The sequence below is a fragment of the Grus americana genome, chromosome Z, assembly GCF_028858705.1.
Source record: "Grus americana isolate bGruAme1 chromosome Z, bGruAme1.mat, whole genome shotgun sequence".
Taxonomy (NCBI): domain Eukaryota; kingdom Metazoa; phylum Chordata; class Aves; order Gruiformes; family Gruidae; genus Grus; species Grus americana.
Window position 1 is genome coordinate 32,389,740 of NC_072891.1, and position 21,253 is coordinate 32,410,992.

Genomic DNA, 21,253 nt, shown 5'->3' on the forward strand with positions numbered 1-21,253 from the left:
TGGGGGGGTATGTGTATGTATGTGTATTTCACTCATGTATATACTTAATTTTTCCATCTACAGGTGAAAGCCTAAAAGCTGATTTTATACAGAGAAATCAAATATCCTGTTTGACTATATTTCTAGTGTCACTTTACTGTCAGTGAAGTGTTATAAATAGTAAACACTGTCTATTGTACTTTGCAATGAAGGAAAGCATAGTGTCACCTTTGGTCGTAAATCCAAGTTTCATTTTCCTGGGACTGGTCATAGTAGCAAGATTATATGTGGAACTTTAATGGATGGGAATAAATGAAGGGTGTATTATATACAAGCCAGCTGTTTATTACTGAGGGAAGTTATCCCACTTGTACATGTTGAGGTGTGTTTGCCTGTATAGAGTTGATATTTTAAATGCAAAAGTACCCCCAAATTAAAGTGGTACTGATTGTCAGAATGGGAAGGTTGCAGAAATCTAGTTAATTTCAGTTCAAACAAGGATGGAAAGTAGCATAGGGAGGAGAATAGGATGTTACTGAAGGTGGGAGTGTGGAAAAAAAGTCTAATTAAGTGCTAAGAATGCAGACTGGTGTGCTGTGTGAAGTGGGGAGTCAAAATGAGAGGAAAAATAAGGACACACAAATGTTGGAATACCAGTAGGAGAGTGAAACATGGAAAGGCATAAAGGCATCTTCCACATACAGCATTCTTGTGCAGTGATTGGTAGCAAGCTAGAATGGGCATGAAGCTAATGAAATTAGTGGCTAATACACTGACATACAGGCAATACTTATGGTGACAGCGTGGGGCATAAAAAACGTGGTTGCGTGTGTTTTGCAGATGGAGAAAATGAGGAATGAGTTAAATTACATGCTCAGGAAAGCAAAATCACTACGAAGCTAGTCACAGTTGAGTTACTTATATTCTGGAATGAGCTTTTTTAATTAAGGAAGAATTTTGTGAACAATAGATGACACATGTTGATGTATAGTTGGAAAGCATCACCTGCTGAAGCTAAAATATATGTCAGTTGCCTAAAGATCAGTCCTTTCATGAGTACTCTATCTTGGTATGAAACAGAAATATGACTTTGTTTTTAGCCATCCTCAATAGAGAAATGGAAGTAAGAGGGAACGCTGTCTTTATGTGTATCACTTGCGTGCTTTGTTTCTGTTGAAGAAGTTTCAGAGAATGAGGGGTAATACAGTCCTGTGGTTAAACTCCTGATGTGAGAGTTAGGAAATTCAGGTGCTCTTTCTCTATGTTTGCAGTGTGAGTGGAAGTGAGTAACAAGTTTTCTCCATATACTAAATGGGAATAGTGATATTTTCATCAAATGTGCAGCTTTGGTACTTTAGGTTATGCATGTATAAAGCAAATCTCTAGACAGAAATGCAGCAAATCTGCAGATGTATCAACACAGGATGATGCTAGTATGGTGTTAAAGGTTAACTTGAGAAAACATCCCATAAAACCAGACGTATGGGCTGGACTGTGGAAATGTCACTTATGATAGTCTTTATGCTGGGTAAGGGCTGAGTATTCCTAAAGGAGTAAGGAGAAGAAGTAAACATTTGTTTTGTGCCTTTTATGCGAGGATGGGCAGAGGATTTTGGAAGCTTTTGCCTGCTTGAAACATGTATGTTGAATCTCAGAAATTGTTTTACAGATTATTCTCTTCAGTGTATGTTATTTTTTTCTTTTTTTTTTTTAAAGCTGGATTGAAAGTGAACCACAATGGCTACTGGCATCTCAGATAGTCCTCCAAACCCAAGCTGCAAAATCATGACTTTTAGGCCTTCGATGGATGAATTCAGGGAGTTCAACAAATACTTAGCGTACATGGAATCACAAGGTGCTCATAGGGCTGGAGTTGCCAAGGTAAATGTCTGTAATGTAGAAGGAAAATTGTTCCTAATACATGTTTTCCCAACATCTGTATGTTGCTGATTGCAAACCTGACCTTTTTAGTATTTAACATTTTTCCAAATGATTTTCAATTAATAGATACTGATCTGTTAATGTTTTAAGAAAAAACCGTTTTGGTATCTCTGATGTTTTGTGCAAACTAATGAAGATGATGTATGCTGTTTTCCCTCTGTCAGTTGTTTCCATGTGTGAAATAGCAAAAGAGGATCTCTTCCTAAGGCAGACTTAAATGGGTTTTTGGCAAATCCCAACAAAATCGGGAGTTCATAGTATAAATTGGAAAATCCTGATCTACCAGATGTTGAACTTTTAGGGTTGCGTATAACTTTACTGAAGCAAATAATCCCACTACAGTCAATGGGTGTATGCGTGGAGACAGTGAGGCAGTGTTTGAATGGAAATTTTTTTCTTTTTAATGGTGATCGTGTTATCTTTTTGTTAATGAGACTTGGAGGTACACTAACTACCATTGCATTGCCCTTAGAACAGTGGTATATCCAGGATCTTACAGTAGGTGTTCCTCCCCTAACAGACAGTCATTGTCAAAGATTAAGTCTAATGTAATCTAGTGTTACATCAGATAAGTATTTATGCCTTATCTGTTTTGCCACTTTCCAAACCAGCAGGACACAGTGCAGGTCTATAAATCCTAGTTTAGTTATTTTAAGTAGTCAGTGGGAATAGCCATCTCCATCACTGGCTTTTTAAGCTAATGCTGCACATTCAAGACGTTTAAAAGTTGAGAGAAGAGAAACAAAACCTGCAATTCTTGGTTTCGTCCTGCCCACTTCCTGTAAAACAAAGCAAAAGTGAACCCCTAACACTTTAAAAAACCTCGTTTATTTGCTTTCTGATTTCTGAGCATAGAGTACATATAGGCTGTATTTTCAAACTCTTCGCTGCAAACAGGAGTAGAAATGTGATAAATAGACAACAGAGTAAAGACTGAGCTGAATTTTTCATGTATTCAACTATATTATGGAACCTGTTTCTGTGGGGATGAACTATTGCAGTCCTCTCATCTTGAACAGTAAACTTAACAGCAAATTCATCATAGTGACATCTGTTGCTCAACAGATTTATGCCATTAACGTGTATGTGAGCAGGAGATTCTAGCTATCTGTCATTCTGTGGATTACATACATGGGACTCAACATGAAAAAAATTCTTATTTTCATATCGTTTGTATAAATAGCTTTATTTCAACTTAGTATTTTCTAATTCTGTTTCATGAGGATCTAGCCAAGAAATATGAAATGCCTTATGAAGAGCCACTGAGATAATACTGATTTTCTTCCATTTCAATTTGTTTATTCATATATAATGTGCTTGCTTTCTTTGGTATGTTGTGTGTAAAACAGAGACAGGTATGTATAAATTGTACTCCTTACTTTTCCTGGCTTTATGAGGAAGCTATTATATGAGCCAGGACTAGTGTTTAATATGTTTGGAAAAAACCCCCACAAAACAATACAAAAAATGAACTAGTTTTGTTTACAAAGAAGAATATTTGTGATACGCTACTTATTATAGCTGTCTGTCCTAGACTGCAACTAATCTTTTCCTTTGGTAGTATTCAAAACTAGAAGCTTCTTAATTTGAAGAAAACCCCCCACATTATATTTCATTTTTCTTTAAAAACTGTGTATCTATTTACTTCTTTGTCAATTCTCAGGAGGCATATCATCAAGTATGATACTATAATCCTTAACAAGCCTATGCAAACTTCTGTTCTTATTTCTGAGATATTCATAACAAATAAGATCTTCAGTTACTCTCCATCAGGTTTTTTTGTGCTGCTTCTCTTCTCTTCTGTCAGAGTGTGAAGCAGCTGGGAATGCTAGTCAGTGGCTTCCTGACAGTGCTAAGTGCTTTTCTGAGGCTACTGGTGTACTTAAGATTAGCTGTGGGACTGAAATATATGTCATGGTTTGAGACCAGTGTACTAGCCACTTGTGTGTGTGAACTTTAGGATATCTGGCAAAGGAGACTATTCCAGTCTTGGCATTCTTGGTTGCAAAATTTCAGCCAGTAGAAGGTGTAAAAAGATAATGAATTTGTCTTATTGGAAATATTCTTCAAATTATTTGAGACATGAATATGGCTTCAGTCATTGTTCTGTTTTGGTTCCATATCTTGTTTCTGCTTCCTTTCCTGCCAACCAGCAATTAAAACTCCATGCTCAGCCAGCGTGGGAGAAAAGCGCAGAGCCATTGGGGATGTCCTGAGGAGAGCAACAGGCATAGTAACATTAGGAAAGAATGTGAAAGAAAAGAATGTGAAGCAGTTTTGCCTTTATTATTAAGGCCTTTTTGCCTTTAATATTATTCCCTCCCTATCCCCCTCTCGTGGCACCCACTCCCCTTCAACCCCCTGCTTCCACCCCCCAACTCAATGGACATATAGGATGGCCCGTAGACTAAGGGATGGTATCTGTGTGCGTGTATATCTCAAAGACAGGGAAAGTGGTTGTGATTAATTGGAAGTGTAGGATCTGGGCATGATGTAGACAATATAGAGTAAGGGGTGGATGATGTCCTGGCTGTGGCAAGGATAGAGTTAATTTTCACAAGGAGCCAGGACAGGTGAGCCAAGTTGGCTGAGGGGCTATTCCATACCATGTGACGTCATGCTCACCATAAAGGCAGAGGCGGGGGGGGCTTGGCGCGGCTCTGGGACGGTCTTGAGTGTGGGCTGAGCATGCAGTCGGTTGTCGGGTCGGTAAATTGCCTTGCGTTCCCCCGTTGTGTATATTCCATTATAAGTGCTGCTGTTGTTATGTCCCTCGCCCTTTGCTGTCCCAGTAACCTGTCCTTATCCCAACCCACGGGGTTTGCCTTCGTCTTCCCATTCTCCTCCCCGTCCCGCCGGGGGGCGGGGGTGTGTGTGTGGGGTGTCTGTGTGTGTCTCTGAGTGAGCGACGCCTGGTACTCAGCTCCGGCTGGGGCTGAACCACGACAACTTGTTACTGAAAGGCAAAGATGATATAATACATATATATTAAAAAAAATAATACTAAGGCTATAATTTTAAAAACAGTGGCACTTGATGTGTAAACTTTGTTTTGTGTCAACTTTGTTATGAAGTTGAAACACCTTAAAGGAACATTGTAGTGGGCCAAAGTAGTAGTTATCTTTTTAGGTTAGGCACATTTTTTAAAAATACTAGATGCAACAGTGATGTCTAGTAGTTGTTTCAGTATTTTGAAGAGTATAATGCAGATGTTAGCTGTGGACTGGATGCAGGCATATACTGTATTTAATATAATACGCTAACTAGTATTTAATTTACTACACTAACCTAGTCAAAAATTGATCTGTAAAATGGTGATCATGGCAGTAGAAGAACACAGGTTAGGCTGTGGTCTTTTCTTAATCACCATGTTGTAGTGCTTCAAGATGTAGATTAGAATCTCATAACTGAGTTGAAAATGAGTGGGGAGTCCATTCTAGTAATTTAAGTGACAATCAAAGTTTTTCAGAGATATGATAGCTTCCAGGATTAGTATGAGAAGTGAGTAGTAAATTTCAGATGCATATCCCTAGTTAATACTGTTTAATCTGTATTAATTTTTTAATTTTCAAGCTACATTTTTTTAAAAATTTGAATGTTATTAAATGCAAATTGAAACCACTTTTTTTTTCCTTATGACATCATGAGCTGCTTCCTTAAGGGTGAATCTTCAGTGTTGTTGCCATTATCAAACTGTACCTATTTATTTTGTAGTTTTATCTGGACTATGTAATTTTTTTTTTTTTTTTCAAAAAATGAATTTTTTTTTGTGCCTCTCATTAACATCATCTCTCAATGAGATGATTATTAGATATTATTATCAGGTAGTAGGGATGGAAAAATTTGTCTACAAATTACTGTTCTCTCACATTGTACACATACATACAGTTAAGAGAAACTGGAAATTAATGGAGTCTTAAAAATAATTCCAAGATTTGATTTACAGAGGTCATCGCTACTCTCATAGCTCTTGGAGTTTCATACTGTTTCTGTTGAAGTCACTAAAACTGAACATATCCAATAAGGGCAGAATTTGACCATGTAGTCAGGGTTTTGTGATATTCTGCATCGTATGATTTGGCTTGTTTGAAGTTAATATCCCCGTGCTTATACGACTGAAAACGTGTGTGTCTCCATTTTTTTGGCCAGACAGCTAGGATTTAATTCCCATTCCATCTGTTACATGTCAAAACTGCTTGAGAAGCTCTTCTCCATGTACACATTGCTAAAATGTGATAGTCCCAGGAGCACAAAAATATTTTTATATATCTGTGTTTATGTGCATGTGGGATATCTGCTGACCTGGGTTTACAGGACACCTGGAATAATGTCTATGATACTAGAAAACCTCTTAAACATTACAAAACGTCTTAAAAAAGATTAATTACATTAGTCATGTTTCAGTTGTACTGTGACTGAGGAAGGGCCCTTTTAACCATAGGATAAAAAAAGGTAGGTCTACTTTCCCCATCTTCTGCTTGATACTAGTATAGCAGTTACAGAATCTCTAGCAGTTTTCAGCCTGTGGGTTAGTTGCTACCTATTAGTCAGTTGTCTGACTTTCACTATGTTTTTATATATCTCAAAAGTAATATATAAAAAATAAACCAACTAAGTATTTTTAAAACAAATCATATCAAGTCAATAATTCATACTGTGAGAGTTTAAGGGACGTTTTCTGAGTTTTGGAAATTGGATTTAAAATAGCAAGACTAACATTTTTTTTTCCTGTTTTGATAGTAATATGAAATGAAGTTACAGAGGACCTAATTTGTACTGAGTCTAGGATGTACACACTCAAGTATGAATGCAAAGAATAAAGACTACCAGAGGAGCTGTATGTATATGCAGAAACAGTAATTTAATGTCCAAACAGAGGTCATAGGCAGACTAGGCATACCCAACACTAGGTTAAATGTGAAAGTGTAGGGGGAGAAGAACTCTTATCTGTGTGGAAAAGTATGTGTATATAAATGAGGATAAAATGACTATAGGCCTTGCATACATCGTGGGAGGGGAGGAGTGCGAGGAATAAAATGTTATAAATAAATAAATAAAGTTCCTAATACTGTGCTTGAAACGAGTGATTAAGGTACTAGGTAAACAGCATTAAACCATTTCTAGAGCAGATAATACACTGTGGCATCCCTGGAGCAAATTGGCTAAAAAATATCCGTTAGGCTTTTGAAAGTCTGGAATGAGTTTTAGACATAGTTAATTTATTTTAGTCTTACTGTTACAGAGGATCTTAAAAAGGAAAACAAAGAATTAAAGCAATAGACCAAATTAAAAACAAGGCACATTGATAGATTAGTTGCTCTTTACTTCAACAAGAAGTGTTCTGGAGTCTCAAAACTGCATTTATGTAGAGTGAAATGGTTAAATTAATTTGCTGTGTCATTGGCAAGAAGAAAGTAATTTTGGAACATGATACTGAAAATAGATGTTGGCAAGTACAAGAAAAACAATTTTCAGAAGAGTTGGGACAGAAGGAGCTACATAGAAATAGTAGCCAGTGCTATTCAGAATCAAATGTAGAACTGGAGATGACCAGTATATGAAAGAGGATTTAACAGAAATTGGGTTGATAGCACTCTGAAATAACCTCACTTGTCCTAATGTGCAGCCTTCATGGAGGACACTGAATGGTAATTTATAACTAAGACATCCCTATCTAAAACTGACTATATACCATGCTAAATAACACTAGACAGTGTTAATATGCTTAGGATGTTTTTTATATCTATCTATCTATCTATCTATCTATCTATCTATCTTTTTTTTTTTTAAATACATATATATATATGACTGAGAAAGCCTTGCCTTAGGGTTTTCCTTTTTTGTATTTGAGCATTGAACACCTTGGCTGATGAATTCAATCTAGGTTGCTTCCGTGGAATAAACTAACCTGCTTGACTTTGAAGAAGTTATTTTTACCAAGGGGAATGTGAAGAGACTTTGGTGGGATAGGTCAGTGGTAAAAACTCGGAGACCTAGTCATTATATCCAACTCTCATACTGACTAGCTGTGTGTCCCTTTGGGCATGATATTTTAACATCTCCAGTCCTTGCCCTGACCTTTGTCAGAAGATGCAAATTCTTTGGGGCAGGGACTATTTTTGTTTTCTTTTAAAATGATGCGTAGCATATCAGTCCCCACAGAATTCACTTCTCTAACCAGTACTCTAATTACAACAATAATAAACATGCTCCAGTTACCTAGAAGGGGATATTTTGAACCTGTATTCACAAAAATATTTTTATTGCTTAAAACACAGTGACCTTGAATTAAATAAGATAATGCAAATTTTGCTTTTCAGTATTCATATATTTGAGCCAAACCTACAAGTTCATGCTTAATAATCATGAAAATGGAAATCTCTCTGCACATATTTGATTTCTATGCATATATTCTGAATGCATGACTTCTCTGCTTCCAAACGAACATTTTGTATTTTGTTGATGTGCATATAATTTAAGATTTGTGTGAAAGAAATAAATAGGAATCACAAGATGATTTGATTATTTTTTTTTCTCTAAAAAGTAGTCTCTGTACAACTGAAGTCCCATGGAAATGGAGAAGGCAAAAAGGAAAAGAGGGAGTTGCATCTGTAGAAAAACTGGATAAAAAAGGCTGTTTAAGTAAAAATACTAGGTTTGGAAGTATGTTACTGTCTTATAACTTTTCTTCGGCTTGATGTTTCTGTTTTGGTGTGTACTTGCTAGCATGAATGGTCTTGATGAGATTTCTTTGATAGATGGACAATTTGAGTATGTTAGTATTACAATTTGCCCATTTGTGATTCTTTTCCAAAGGTAGCACATGATCTCAGGACCTATCTGTATTATTCTTTAGAATTTTTTACTTTCTTGGAGTGATGTAGTAGCAAAATCTCTAACGGACAATATTGTGTGGAATCCTGAAATGCTTGTTAGAGGAACAGCCTAGCTAGCCTACTGTAAAGGCTACCTCTCAGATGTGAATTAATTATTCAAGTAACATAATTCATATGTGGTAGATGCATGTTTATGAAAGCCATCCTACTTTGTTGTGTGTTGGTTTAAAAGTTTCCAAGCTAGTGCTTGTGAAAATTTGATTTGAGCATCACGGAAAAGATGAGTAGGTCAAAGAATGTATATCATTGAGCCTTTGGGCAAGTAAAAATTCAAAATAAAAACAAACCCAAAAACATATGCTAAAAATGTCTGTTGCTGTGTTTTAAAACTGTTGCAATTTTAAATCTAGAGTTTTCTGTTTTCGGATACAATAATTTATGCAAGGAATGTTCAAAATTACACAGCCTGTTAAAGGACACTGGTATGACTACAGGCTTCTTCAAAATTCCTAATGATTTGATTGCTAACACTTTAGAATCTGCTGAGGAGTTTTTGTAGACTTTGGGCAATATTTGGAATAAAAGCGTTAACTTTACAATTGGCTAATCTGCACATAGCTTTAATCCTTCATAATGAGGTTTAAATCATGTTAATATAAAACCTAGTATATCTAAATTAATGCAAACTCTTACTGTAATAGAGTTGTACCTTGCAGTTTCATGGGGAGTAAGTTAAACAGACTCTAAAATCTAAAGCTCTCTAAAATATCTGTATTTTTTTCATTTTTCAGTAAGAAATAAAGTTACTCATACTTTTTACACTAAGTAACATTTGGACAGGGGACTGTCAATCTTTCGTATGATTTTTTTTTTTTTAATTTGAGGATAACAGCTTTGTAGCATGGAGTATGATGTGTTTGTGAATTATAAGGCTCTGATTATAAAATTTTTGTTCTTTTATTATAAATGTGTATGTTTGCGCAGTTGCACATGATTGAATTGTTGTAGATTGATGAGTTGGTGCTTGTGAATTGAGGTGATACTACACTCATTTTGAATTGATTTCTGCATTATCTAGGATCACTTGCATGGTCAATTAGTTACTGTGAAAGAGCTGGTAAGCGAGCACTTATTTGATCATGTGGGCATATTTGACTGGTTCTTTTGATTTTTCCTCAAAGTTTTGAATTGGTATTGCAACTATTGATGTCCTGTTTTTTATTTCTGAATTTAAAGGTTATCCCACCAAAGGAGTGGAAGCCAAGAAAACATTATGATGATATTGAAGATTTGGTGATTCCTGCTCCAATTCAGCAGATGGTCACTGGCCAATCGGGGCTCTTCACACAGTACAACATTCAGAAAAAGCCAATGACGGTGAAAGAGTTCAAGCAGCTGGCCAACAGTGACAAGTATGTATGGGGGACTGTCTTACTTAGAAAGACACATATTTATTTGTTCCCATATTGTGTTTTTTTTGAATTGTGCTGGGCAGCTGGTGATTTTTTCACTTACTCAGTAGAGATCTTCCTGTCTTCTAAGTTGTGGAAGGATACTGACGTATGAATCTTGTTTGTGTTTCTGTTGTTGAAAGCATCTGGTACCGTGGCAGCAACAAAGCGTCTGAAAAACCTGAAACATGATGCTTTCTGTCTACCTTTTTTCTTCCTGTTCTAACAAATGCTTATGTTGAAAATAATGAAGATGATACAGACTTATACCTGAGTTTTATTTTGAGTACATTTATTAATGTTTATTATTTAATTCTTTTTTTTTTTTTTTTTGGCCTAGATTCTGGAATGGCCTATCATCATGTTATTCTGAAAAAAAACCCCCACCATCTTTTTTAACTCACCCAGAAGTTTTTGCATTGATCTAAGTGAACTCACCTGCTCCTAGCAAATGCTATGTTCTGGTCGTGGCAAGATGGATATTAAGGGAGGGGAAAAAAGGGTCTATGAAGGGCTAGGTGCTATGCTAAAAATTTTCAAATTGGTGGGCATTCCAAGAAGAGGGAAGTGATACAAGGAATTCTTCCCCGTTCCTTTTGGCCACATAAAAAGAATACATTCTAATTCCTCAAAACTGACTGAAAATAGTATCTGGAAGGTGAATGAAGGAAGGTAATACTGCCCTAGTTTGAAGGAAAGTTTATCTCATAAATTAATTTAAGAAATTAAGAGGTAAGAAGAGAAGCTATTACATGATCAGGAAAAACTAGGACATGAAAAGCTTTTAAAGAGGCTTCTCAGAAAATGTTCCATAATATCGTGTCGTTGTAAAAGTGTAAAACTGATCTCCTTTTTTTCAATTAAAAAGCATCAGTATGTTTTTGCCCTTATATTACTTGTGAAAAATGATGTTATTACACTTACAATTTTCTTCCTCTGGTAAGTGGGAATGGGAACCTATTTTGTAGTTCTTAAAATTATTTGTTCAGTAACTGTTAGCGGGGATAACAAAGTATAAAACCTCTATTGTATCTGATGTCATTTTCTATGATACCTGTTCATATATGTTTAAAGTTTACATTTGATTAACCCATGATAAAATGAGAAACTAATTTCTTAAAATAGTTTCATAATGCAAAAATGCTGTGAAGATTTTAATATGTATCTTGATGGTAGTTAAGTTTATTATATTCTTTATCATGGGAAAAATTTTGGAAGTGTTTCTGATTTCAGTTTTCATGTTTTTTTACTGAAGGTAGTTTACAACTTCATTTCATGCGTAAAGTTAAGAACAGTTGGGAGCTTCTCATCTGTTACTAGCTGTGGGTCTTTCTAAATATTCATCACTGCTCTTAAGAAAATGTGTCATATAACCTCCTACGACACTTTTAATGCAGTCTGTATTTTTTAAACTATTAAGTAGCTGAGAGCCCCTATTTTCAAATAAAAATAACTTTCTTCCTTAATGAAGGAGACTTCTCTTCTGAAGAGTTTTTTCTTGGGTATTGTGGTGTTATCCATTTACTTTGGGAAAGAGAGAAGGGCCATGAACATGTAAATTAAGTCATAGTTGCCTTTAAAAGGATTGTGTGTGCTCAGTCCAATGCATTGCATCTTTTATTTGTTTAGGCATTTGCAATTCACTATTGAACCAAGGTGTTTCTCCACCTTGACTTCTGGGAAATATGGGCATACCAACATCCCATAATCAAGATGCTTGTGTTATAGTAACTGAGTTTATGTATCCATATTACTCAGTGCCACGCAGAAATACAGTCTGATTTCTAGAGCCGTATCATGACAAATAATTGAAACAATTCCATTGCTGAGAATGCTTTGGTTAAGACGTGTTTTGCTAACTTGCTTGTCTCTGTTCTGTGTTATTGCATGATGTAAATGTACCTGGTCTACTTAATTCTTGTATGTTTGGATTTTCTTTCCAGTAGTTCAAGTATAGTAAGTTGGCAATGCTAATGTGAAACTTTCTCAGAGGTGCAGTAATGGGGGAGCAAGCTTTCTTTTCTGAAGACCTAAATATGGGAGAACAGAGGCCTGACAAAGGATCCTGAGGCAAAAGCTATTGATGGATGTTTTCTATGGTAGCGTGTGTCTGTTGTGTTCCCACAAGATTTTACATGAGGTTTGGGTAACCTTCCAAAAGTATATACATAAGTATATTTACGTGTATAAAAGTATGGTGCCTTGTGCTGCACTAAAGGAGTAAAAAGCAAAAAAATCCCTTAAAAATTTTCTTTCCCTGCATGATAGAATTTTTGGTATCAACTGTTTGAAATGTTATGCTTTTTCTCAAAAGGTTTTTCTAGGGAAAGGAAAAAGAGAGGAAAGTACTGTTTTTGCTTGGCAGGACTGCTACTCGGCAGAGTTAGTACATTTGAGTTAGGCTTGTGCAGGACCTACCTCTGTGTCTCTGCAGAGCTGATAGTGAGGCAGGGAAGAAAGAAATACTTGACAAGTTAAGTGGCTTTTCCATGTATGTCTGTTTTATGGAAGAGAAACAAGAGAGAGGGTCTCAGCCTGAGGACAGTCAATAGATGTGCTGTTTAGCTGCTGGAGACTGAAGATGTCATATAGGTAGGAGGTTATGTGCTGTGGTGAATCATGAAACTAAGAATTCAGGACAACTAATAATTGGTCTATTTCAGTGAATTTGAAATAAAGTGATCTCTTAGAATTCAGTCTGCAGGATCAGAAGCATAGTCCATTGTGAAGGTGGTTGTTGAAAGACTATGCTGAACCTTTGCCTACCTCTTCCTCTGCAGATACTGCACCCCAAGATACGTAGATTATGAAGATCTGGAGCGTAAATACTGGAAGAACTTGACTTTTGTGGCACCAATTTATGGAGCAGATATCAATGGGAGCATTTATGATGAAGTATGCATAGCTTTTTACGAAGTTTACCTCTTCCGGCCCTCTTTTAAAGGGTACTATGCTTAGAGGATACATTCTTGCTTTGTGACTGAGAATCTGTCTGTCTTTTGAAATCTTTGTGTTACTCACTTTAAAGACTCCAAGCAAGGTTGAAATTAGCTCTATATCTTCAAGAGTCAGACAGTTCTGTCCTTAGACAGTAGGACATTGCTATTCTTCCTGATCATAAGACTCTACCTTTTCTTCACTTTGAACTCTCCAGAACTGTGAGATTCCTTCCTATTTATTTATTTGTTTATTAACATTTCAGTATGCGTGTTATCTGTGTATCTCTGTGGAAATTTAGTGATATTTTAAGTAACTTTAAAATTAAAAGATGCAATACTTTATTTCTCTCTCTTTCACTGAAGAAAAATGATAGCTGCATTTTATACATGCTTGGAAAGTCTGCAGTTTCCTGGAAATGTGCTAACAATTACTGTGTACCTCTGAATTAAAACAGATGAAACAGAAACTTCCTAAGGAAATTAATTTTGCTCATTACCTGCCAAGATTTCTATGGATAAAAAGGGACTTTTAACACAGATCTCATTTTCCAAAGAATTACAGAATATCCATTTATATCAATTAGACCGTGTAAGTAGCTATAGGAACTAGGTTTTGAAAGGATTATTTAAGTAATGAGACTAACAGAAGAAATGTTAGCATTTAAAAAAAGATTTGAGAATTTAAAAAATACAGGCTGAACTTTTCTCCAAAAGAATCTTCCATGTGTGGAATTCTTGAGTTATTTCATGTTCTGTGTAACCGCCTTCTCCAATCATTCAAAAAAAAACCAAACCAGGCTCTGCTAATATGCTAATATTTCATATTTCTTCACAGAAGACAGATTACTTGGAAGACTTTGTCCAACGATAAATACGGTCAGCCAAGATGGCTTAAAGCAGTTTAATTTTTGTACTAGGTTATGCAGTCTTTGAAAGATATCTATAAATGTCCAATAGTCTTTTGTTAAGAGAAAGCAGCAAGTCCAAATTCTATCGTATGTCCAAATAGCTGTATAAAAATGATTTAGAAAATAGTTGAAGATTCTGATTTGGGGTGTTTTGGTGAAGAGACATTCTAGATGGCTGTTACTTTCTGGAGACCAAAATGGGGCACAGGAAAGCAGTGTTTCTGTCAAGAAATAGAAGCTTGCCCTTTTCTTCTCTGGTATTTTTTTTCTTTAATGTTGGCAGATAATAGCTTTTTACAAATGTACACTTTGGTTTGATTGTGTTTTCTTTGGTCTTTAGTATCTTAAGGTTACTGTTGCATGAGCAACATTTCCAAAGAAAAGAGAATGCAGTAATACGCAGTTTTGAAGTGCTGACTGGTCAAAGAGAAGGTCAGAGATTTCTTTCTCATGGAATTGCATTCTCATTAGATTAGGAGGCTGAGGAAGGGAGGTCAAAAAAGCAGTGGGTGAAGTGAGAAGAGCAGTGTTCAGCAATCGTAACTCAGATGTTAGGTGCATAGGAAGAGGAGACAAAGAAAGCACTGAAAGTTTCATGGAGTGGGAATAAAGGAGGGGGGAAGAAAACTGAACTGGGTAGAATAAAAATGATTAAATGGGTATTATTTAAAAATAAATTACAAAGGAGAAGTATTAGTGAAAGGAATAGACACTGAGGAAAGGGTGTGAACAGACTGACCAGTTAATGTAACAGCTATGTCATGGTTTACAGCCTACTGAGTTTTAGAGGAAAAGAAGGAAAACCCCTGGGTACCAAACTTTGGTGAGAAAGTTATGGGTGCCACTGATCAAAATGTTTTTTCTCTGAGAATATTTTTGCCACAGTTAATTTTTGGCCAGCAGATGGTGTACTTGCATAACTAATATTTTTCATGTCGTAGTCTTGAAAATAGTGCTAAGAAAGGATCTTTTTGATTCTGTTTGCAATTAGAGGTTGCTCTTACGTCTTCATTCAGTTTACTTCAGGATTGTCATTATTTGGGGACAGGAGATGAATACAATTAACTGACATTTTGGGTAACATACAGCAGAAAAGGCATGGCAGGATTAATTTGTCTTAACAGCCTATTTGCAATATAAGAAACTAAATGCTTGCTTTTTACAAAATGCATTTTATAGAAAACAGTGTGTTATAGATGTTGCATTTAATACAGAAAGGTAAATATCTGGCAGAATTCCAGGTAGAAAATCACCAGAAAGTTAGTGGAAGTGTGATGTATATGTGTACTTGGACCATCAAAATAAGTGAGAACTGCTGCTGTGCTGTGAGTCCTTATTCTTTAGTTTACAAATTTACCATTTATATTTTCTTTTCTACATGATGGTGTTCAATTTTACATTGCGACATCTGTATCTGAAGCATGATAAAGCCTTAATTTTTACTTTTCAGATTATTTAAGAAACAATATTGTTGTTTGTGGCATTGTGCCAGAGAGATCATAGATCTTGTACTATTGTTTGCTTTTCTTAGATCAGAGGATGACCGATTCTGAGGGGTTTGGAAGATGGGGCAAAGTTATAAAGCCTGTGTTATATGGAACAGAAAAAAAAAAAAAGAAAAAAAGGAAAAGAAAAAAAGCTACAAATGCATGCTTTGACATTTGACAACTACCATCAAAAGTTTACCCTTGTGATATTTGGATTATTCTAGATAATTGTTGTGTATTTGTAATGTATTTATGGTTACTTGACTGTTTTGAACACAGATTAAATTTTTATGAATAAGTAAATAATCTATGAGAACAAGTGTTCTGTACACTGTATAGAGCTTTATAGAAAATAAATTGATAGTTGAATGCTTGAAATATTCTGTGCTATATGCATTTTAATTGCTGTTACATTTAATTACAGTGCTTTGTAGAAGAATGACAATGTAGGTGACTCAAGAAAAAACATTACACTAAGGCATAGATTTTAAGGATTATTATTTAAGTTAAGGTTATAAACACTATTAGATACACATTCAATGTTGTGTCTTTTTGTTGCTATAAGGTCATCTGGACTTGAGTGAAAATTAATACTCCTGAAAGAGTTTATAATGTCAATAATAAAGCACCAGTCTCACTAGCTGCCATTGTTAAACTGATTCATGAATTGATTTTGAGCACTTAAGAGTTATGATTGTTTAGAAAGTTTAATTGAGAGGTGATTATTTATTTTTATTATGTTATTTCAAGGGAGCTGTCTTCCTTGTGAGTTAGCATGAATGTACTGCCAACTTGAGCCAGCTTAGACTATGAATGACTAGCCTGTGAAACAGTTGCAAAAAGATACTGTTCCTGTCAGGAAGGGCAAGGAACAGAGTTCTTTTGTTTTTGATATCATAACATTATTAACTTTATTAATTTTTTATTAACTTCTCTGGCAATGGTACTGGTGAGTAAACTGGAGTGCAATTCACCTACTTTTTCTGTATAGTCTCTGTTCTGGTAAACCACCATTAGGCCTTCCACTTCCATGCCACTCCCAACTGTTGTTTAAATCAAACCACCTATCACTGACGCCACAGATTAAGTTGTTTCCTTGTTGTATAAGATGCAAGGAGCTCAAATTAACTTTTTCTGTTTTCTGTTTTTTGGTTTTTGTTTTAATTAATTTGAAATCATACTTGCATGGGCAGATGGGGAAGATGAATGAAACCCCTACATGGACTGATCTAGCAACTAGGGGGAAAAAAATTCCTGGCTTCAAAAGAAGGTCCAAAGAAAAGTGACTGATTTGATATTTATAACGGGTCATAAACCACCTCTGACTTCAGTGCTCTCAGTGGAATCTGCTATTCAGTAGAGAAAAGCCAAGGTTTGGAAGAAGCGCATATAAGTATTGTCTTGCCTCTTACCACGCTTCTTCTGCTTCAGTCTTGAAGATATCACTTTACTTCCCTTTTCCTTCTATTAGTTTTATTCCTCCTGACAAGACAATTCCCAATGCCTGCCTTCTCCCACGTCTAAGCTGTGGGGAGCATGTGTGATTAGTAATATAAGAGTGATTGATTCAGAGGAGTTTGTAGGCTAACTGTTATTTTTACGAAATTATAGGTACATCTCTAACTTAATATTAACTCTAGCCACAGATGTACTCAACTTTCCTGCTGCATCCCTTGACAAAGCAGCTAACTTGATTTTAAAGCAGCACCTTGGCATTATATGTAGAGTTTAGATTTGGCCATGAAATGAATTGGGGGTAGCATCTGAGCTGTAACTTCACCTAAGGCTGCAAGAAAGCAGCAGGGCATAAGCAATCCAAGAGTCTCTGGAGAGCATCAGTGACAACTTCCTGACCATAGTGGTCTGCAGGACCTTGTACGCACAAAGAAGGAAGGACTTGTTGCGGATGTGAAGGTTGAAGGCAGCCTTGACTGTAGTGACTGTGAGATCATGGGGTTCAGGATCTTGAGAGGAAGTGTCAAGACAGAAATAAAGATCACAGCCCTAGCTTTCAGGAGAGCAGACTTTGGCCTCTTCAGCAATCTGCTTGGAAGAGTCCTGTGGGATAAGGCCCATGAGGGCAGAAATGCCCAAGAAAGCTGCTTGGTATTCACCTCCTTTAAGCTCAAGAGTGGTCCATCTCAATGAGCAGGAAGTCAGACAAAAATGCCAGGGGCCTGCATGGATGAGCAAGGAGCTTCTGACAAAACTCAAGCACAAACAGGAAATACACAGGGGGTAGAAGCAGGGAGATGTAACTCATTGGTGTGAGTGGGTGTATGGAGAGAGGAGTGGCTGTCCAAGCACAAATTTTTCTGTTATGTTTTTCCGCTCCTTTTCACTCTGTCTCTTAATTAGTTTTTTTTACTTATTATTTGAGCTGTTACAGTGAGTCATAGGGTCATTTTAATCGTAGTTGTAGAACAGATGTCTTGTTTACCAGCTTAATATTGAAATGAATCCATGAGATAATCACAGAAGAAATTAAACACTGAAAAAGGATTGTGTGTATTAATGTATACATACAGAAATCATGTTCATAAAAATAGAATACATCATGCTGTTGACTGATTTGTTTAAGTAAAGTGCAAAGCATATATCATGTCACTGTTGTAAGTACTTTAAAAAAAGGAAATGAATAAAAAATAATTTCATTTGGAGCCTATTTTATCTGCAAAAACGTCACTGCTTATAACCTTGAGCATCACTTTTTGCTGGTATATTGAAAGCTACATTTTTCTTTGTGTCTTTGAAAAAAGAATAGGTCAGCTCCTTCTAAACTGCAAGAGTTCAGGATATTTGAGAGCTGCTTGTGAAGTGTGCCATTTGATCTACACATTGCATTAAAAGCTGGTTCAGAGGCTGTTAAAAAAGTCATAAAAACTCTTGATAGTAATTTACAGTAAGTTCGAATCATCTACAAAATTAGTGAAGATTGGAATAGTGGTCTTCTATATAAACTCCTATGTACCTTAAAATATTTATCTGAAGAAATACAAGGTAAATCTAATGTGTGTAGCAACGAGCATAGATGGTAAGATGTTTCAAGCCTGTATTTCTTTTTTATAAGTAAAGAAGCAAAAATATGTTATTTTTCACCTTTTTCCTGATGTTGGATTGTATGGTACCGTTGTCAAAGATGACAGGTATTTTTTAAAGAATTTTGAATCAAACATATGGATAAATAAGAAATACTTTCTTTACACAATCTCTTGGAATTATGATAATATGATATTATTGTAATATGGTGAGCAAAATAAATATTTCATATTTTCCTAACATTGATTAGATTATAATGTCTAAATGGGTTTTTGTATTTGTAAGTAACTACCAGCTACACCTCATAGTCATGTAATGTGTGTACTGGTGTTCTAATAACGGTTATTAAATATAGCATAACCTGCTAAGATATACTTTAATTTTGACAAGTATTATTATGCATTGACCTATTAAAGTGCTATTTTATGGCTCCTATGATCTTTTTAGTGTGCATTGCAATTGTAAAGTTTAAAACCAGTTTTGTAACTATTGGAAAAGTTAGAATCAATATTTTACTTAAAAATTCATCTAAGCACTTAATGTTTCAGAATATTAAAAAAGATATATCTGTGAGGGAAAGTAACAGCTTTAATAATAAGTTGTAATAATTACTTGTAACAATCTAGGCATGAATATAAAATTTATTTATTTATTTAAGTTCAAGGAATGTAGGAAGAGTTAAAATCAATCAGTGTGATTTTAGTGTTTCAGCCAGTTTCAGTGAATATTTCCTTTTGAGCCAAAGATACTTGTCCAAAATAGTCTTTAGGAACTTGAAATAGCTCAGGCTTCTTGAGTGTAGAGGTTGTGGATTGTGTATTTTGTATGTTTAGTATTTTGAAGCAAGCTTTTTCTCCTAGGATTGTTTTCCATGGGAGGATTTGCCTTTTTTAGGGACAAACCACTAGCAGTTTGCTTGGTGGCTAGTTGTGACAAGATGAGATGTGGTGTTAAAAAAACCATAATTTATTCTCTTAACTATCACTTACTTTTTAGTAAGAGAAGAGTTAATATTTCAGGATGTTACGGTTGCTAAAAGTTTACATGGATTAAAGAAGGTCATTGGACGAATGAATTGGTAAAAAGCCCACAGGGTACCCTTAATTAGAAGGATAACACCTCTGTCTGGAGAAACCTTCAATCTGCAAATTGCTGCAGGCTGGAAGGGTATTCTGGGGAAGTACTGCTCTGCTTACACTGTTTCTTGTCTGCTTTTGACCACTATCAGAAAGAGTATACTGCCTAGATTAACAGTTTTTATCTGGTGTATTTATTGCTGTCTTCTAACTCTGTATGTGTCTCTCTGCCTTCATGGTTGAGTTATTGCTCTTATTTTGCTGTATTAATTTGTTTCTCTGAACTGACTGTGCACAACTTGGGAACAAAGATAAAATTTACGTGATATGAAAAAAAAATACAATCTGTAAATTAATTTGAGGAATAATTAGTTAAAATTGTTTCTTCAAACAAATTTTATATTTTGCAGCTCTACTACCCTGCTGATGATTATGATTTTTAGATTTCAAAGGTGTATATTTTACTAGTGTCTACTATTTGAGCTCATACTGGTGTTGATAATGGTCATCATATTATTTTTTTTTTATTTTCAAATTTCAGGTGCCTTTATGTCACACAAATGCATCAAAGGCAGAGCTTCCATTTTGAAAAAGAACAAAAATTGCTGCCTGAAGTGAACTAATTCTGTAAATGTCCCAGATAACTTATGTATAGTTTTTCTTAATAAGTGAAATAGTCACACCAGGCAGCCAGAAGTGCTTGTTCAAGAAGGTTGAACTTCATACAGATATACCATCTTGTATGGCAATTCCAGTTGCTGCATACATAACATGCTTGACATAAAATCTCAAAACCCAAGGAAATTAAAACCGAGAGTATTAAATGTTAATTACTTCTTGGTTTAACCTGTATTCTTACTTCACCACCTGCCCAACTATTGAATGCCACCGTGTTTCTTAATCAGCTGCATCACGACTGTAGTCTGCCATCAATTCATTCCTCAAATTTGAGTAAGATTACCAGAACTGTGCAGAGTTCAGTGGTGGGGGATGCGGAGCAGGTCATGGTTAAGAGCATGTTTAGGGGCTGTCTTCCCAATAAAGAAACTTGCTTGAATTGAATTTGTAATAGTTTTGATTATATGTCTTGTTTTTCTTACTGCTTTAGCACCAGCTAATCTCTTCCCTGGAAATGCTAATAATTGCTGTTATAATGAAGTCTAATCTGTTTCTCTTCAGTTTTGTAGCTTTGATCTTGGTTATGCTAAATCTTACATGCTGTATTATCTGAAATTAGAATTGCACTTTGTGGATGAATCTGAAATAAAACAAAAACTACATGCATAGCTTTTTGAATGGCTTTTGATATACAAATTTTATAGGCAATAATGTAAGGAACCAGCTGAAATGCCATGAAATCAATAGATTTCTTCTGTGGTATATTTCTTATGCAGTATATCATTATGGTTAGAAATACCTCCGAAGTGATGTAGTAGTTTTAGTTTTTATACTTTTCAGAGGAATGGTAAATTTATGCATGTAAATTAATTTTTAAAATAATTTTTCATACTATTTAGTATCATTTTGTAAGTAATTAAAAACATAGATAGGCCCAATGAAACTTAGTGTCTTCCAGCTATCAACTCACCAAAGATTC

The 21,253-nt window shown here is 35.4% G+C and overlaps 1 protein-coding gene across 23 annotated transcripts in view; it reads left to right on the forward strand.

Moving 5' to 3' along the window:
- The window catches only part of KDM4C (lysine demethylase 4C), a 268,964-nt gene that overhangs the window by 13,864 nt on the left and 233,847 nt on the right, over positions 1-21,253 (forward strand). For 17 of the 23 annotated variants that reach the window (XR_008574612.1, XM_054809237.1, XM_054809244.1 and 14 more), the window contains 3 exons: positions 1,696-1,860; positions 9,993-10,168; positions 12,988-13,102. Coding sequence is in view for 20 of the 23 variants with exons in the window: in XM_054809237.1 (XP_054665212.1) it covers positions 1,717-1,860; positions 9,993-10,168; positions 12,988-13,102 (435 nt within the window). In the remaining 3 variants the exon portion in view is untranslated. Of the gene's footprint in view, positions 1-1,695; positions 1,861-6,658; positions 6,758-8,464; positions 8,584-9,992; positions 10,169-12,987; positions 13,153-15,585; positions 15,825-16,734; positions 16,914-21,253 lie in introns of those variants that run through there. The other 6 variants (XR_008574613.1, XM_054809250.1, XM_054809251.1 and 3 more) reach the window with 6 other exon arrangements.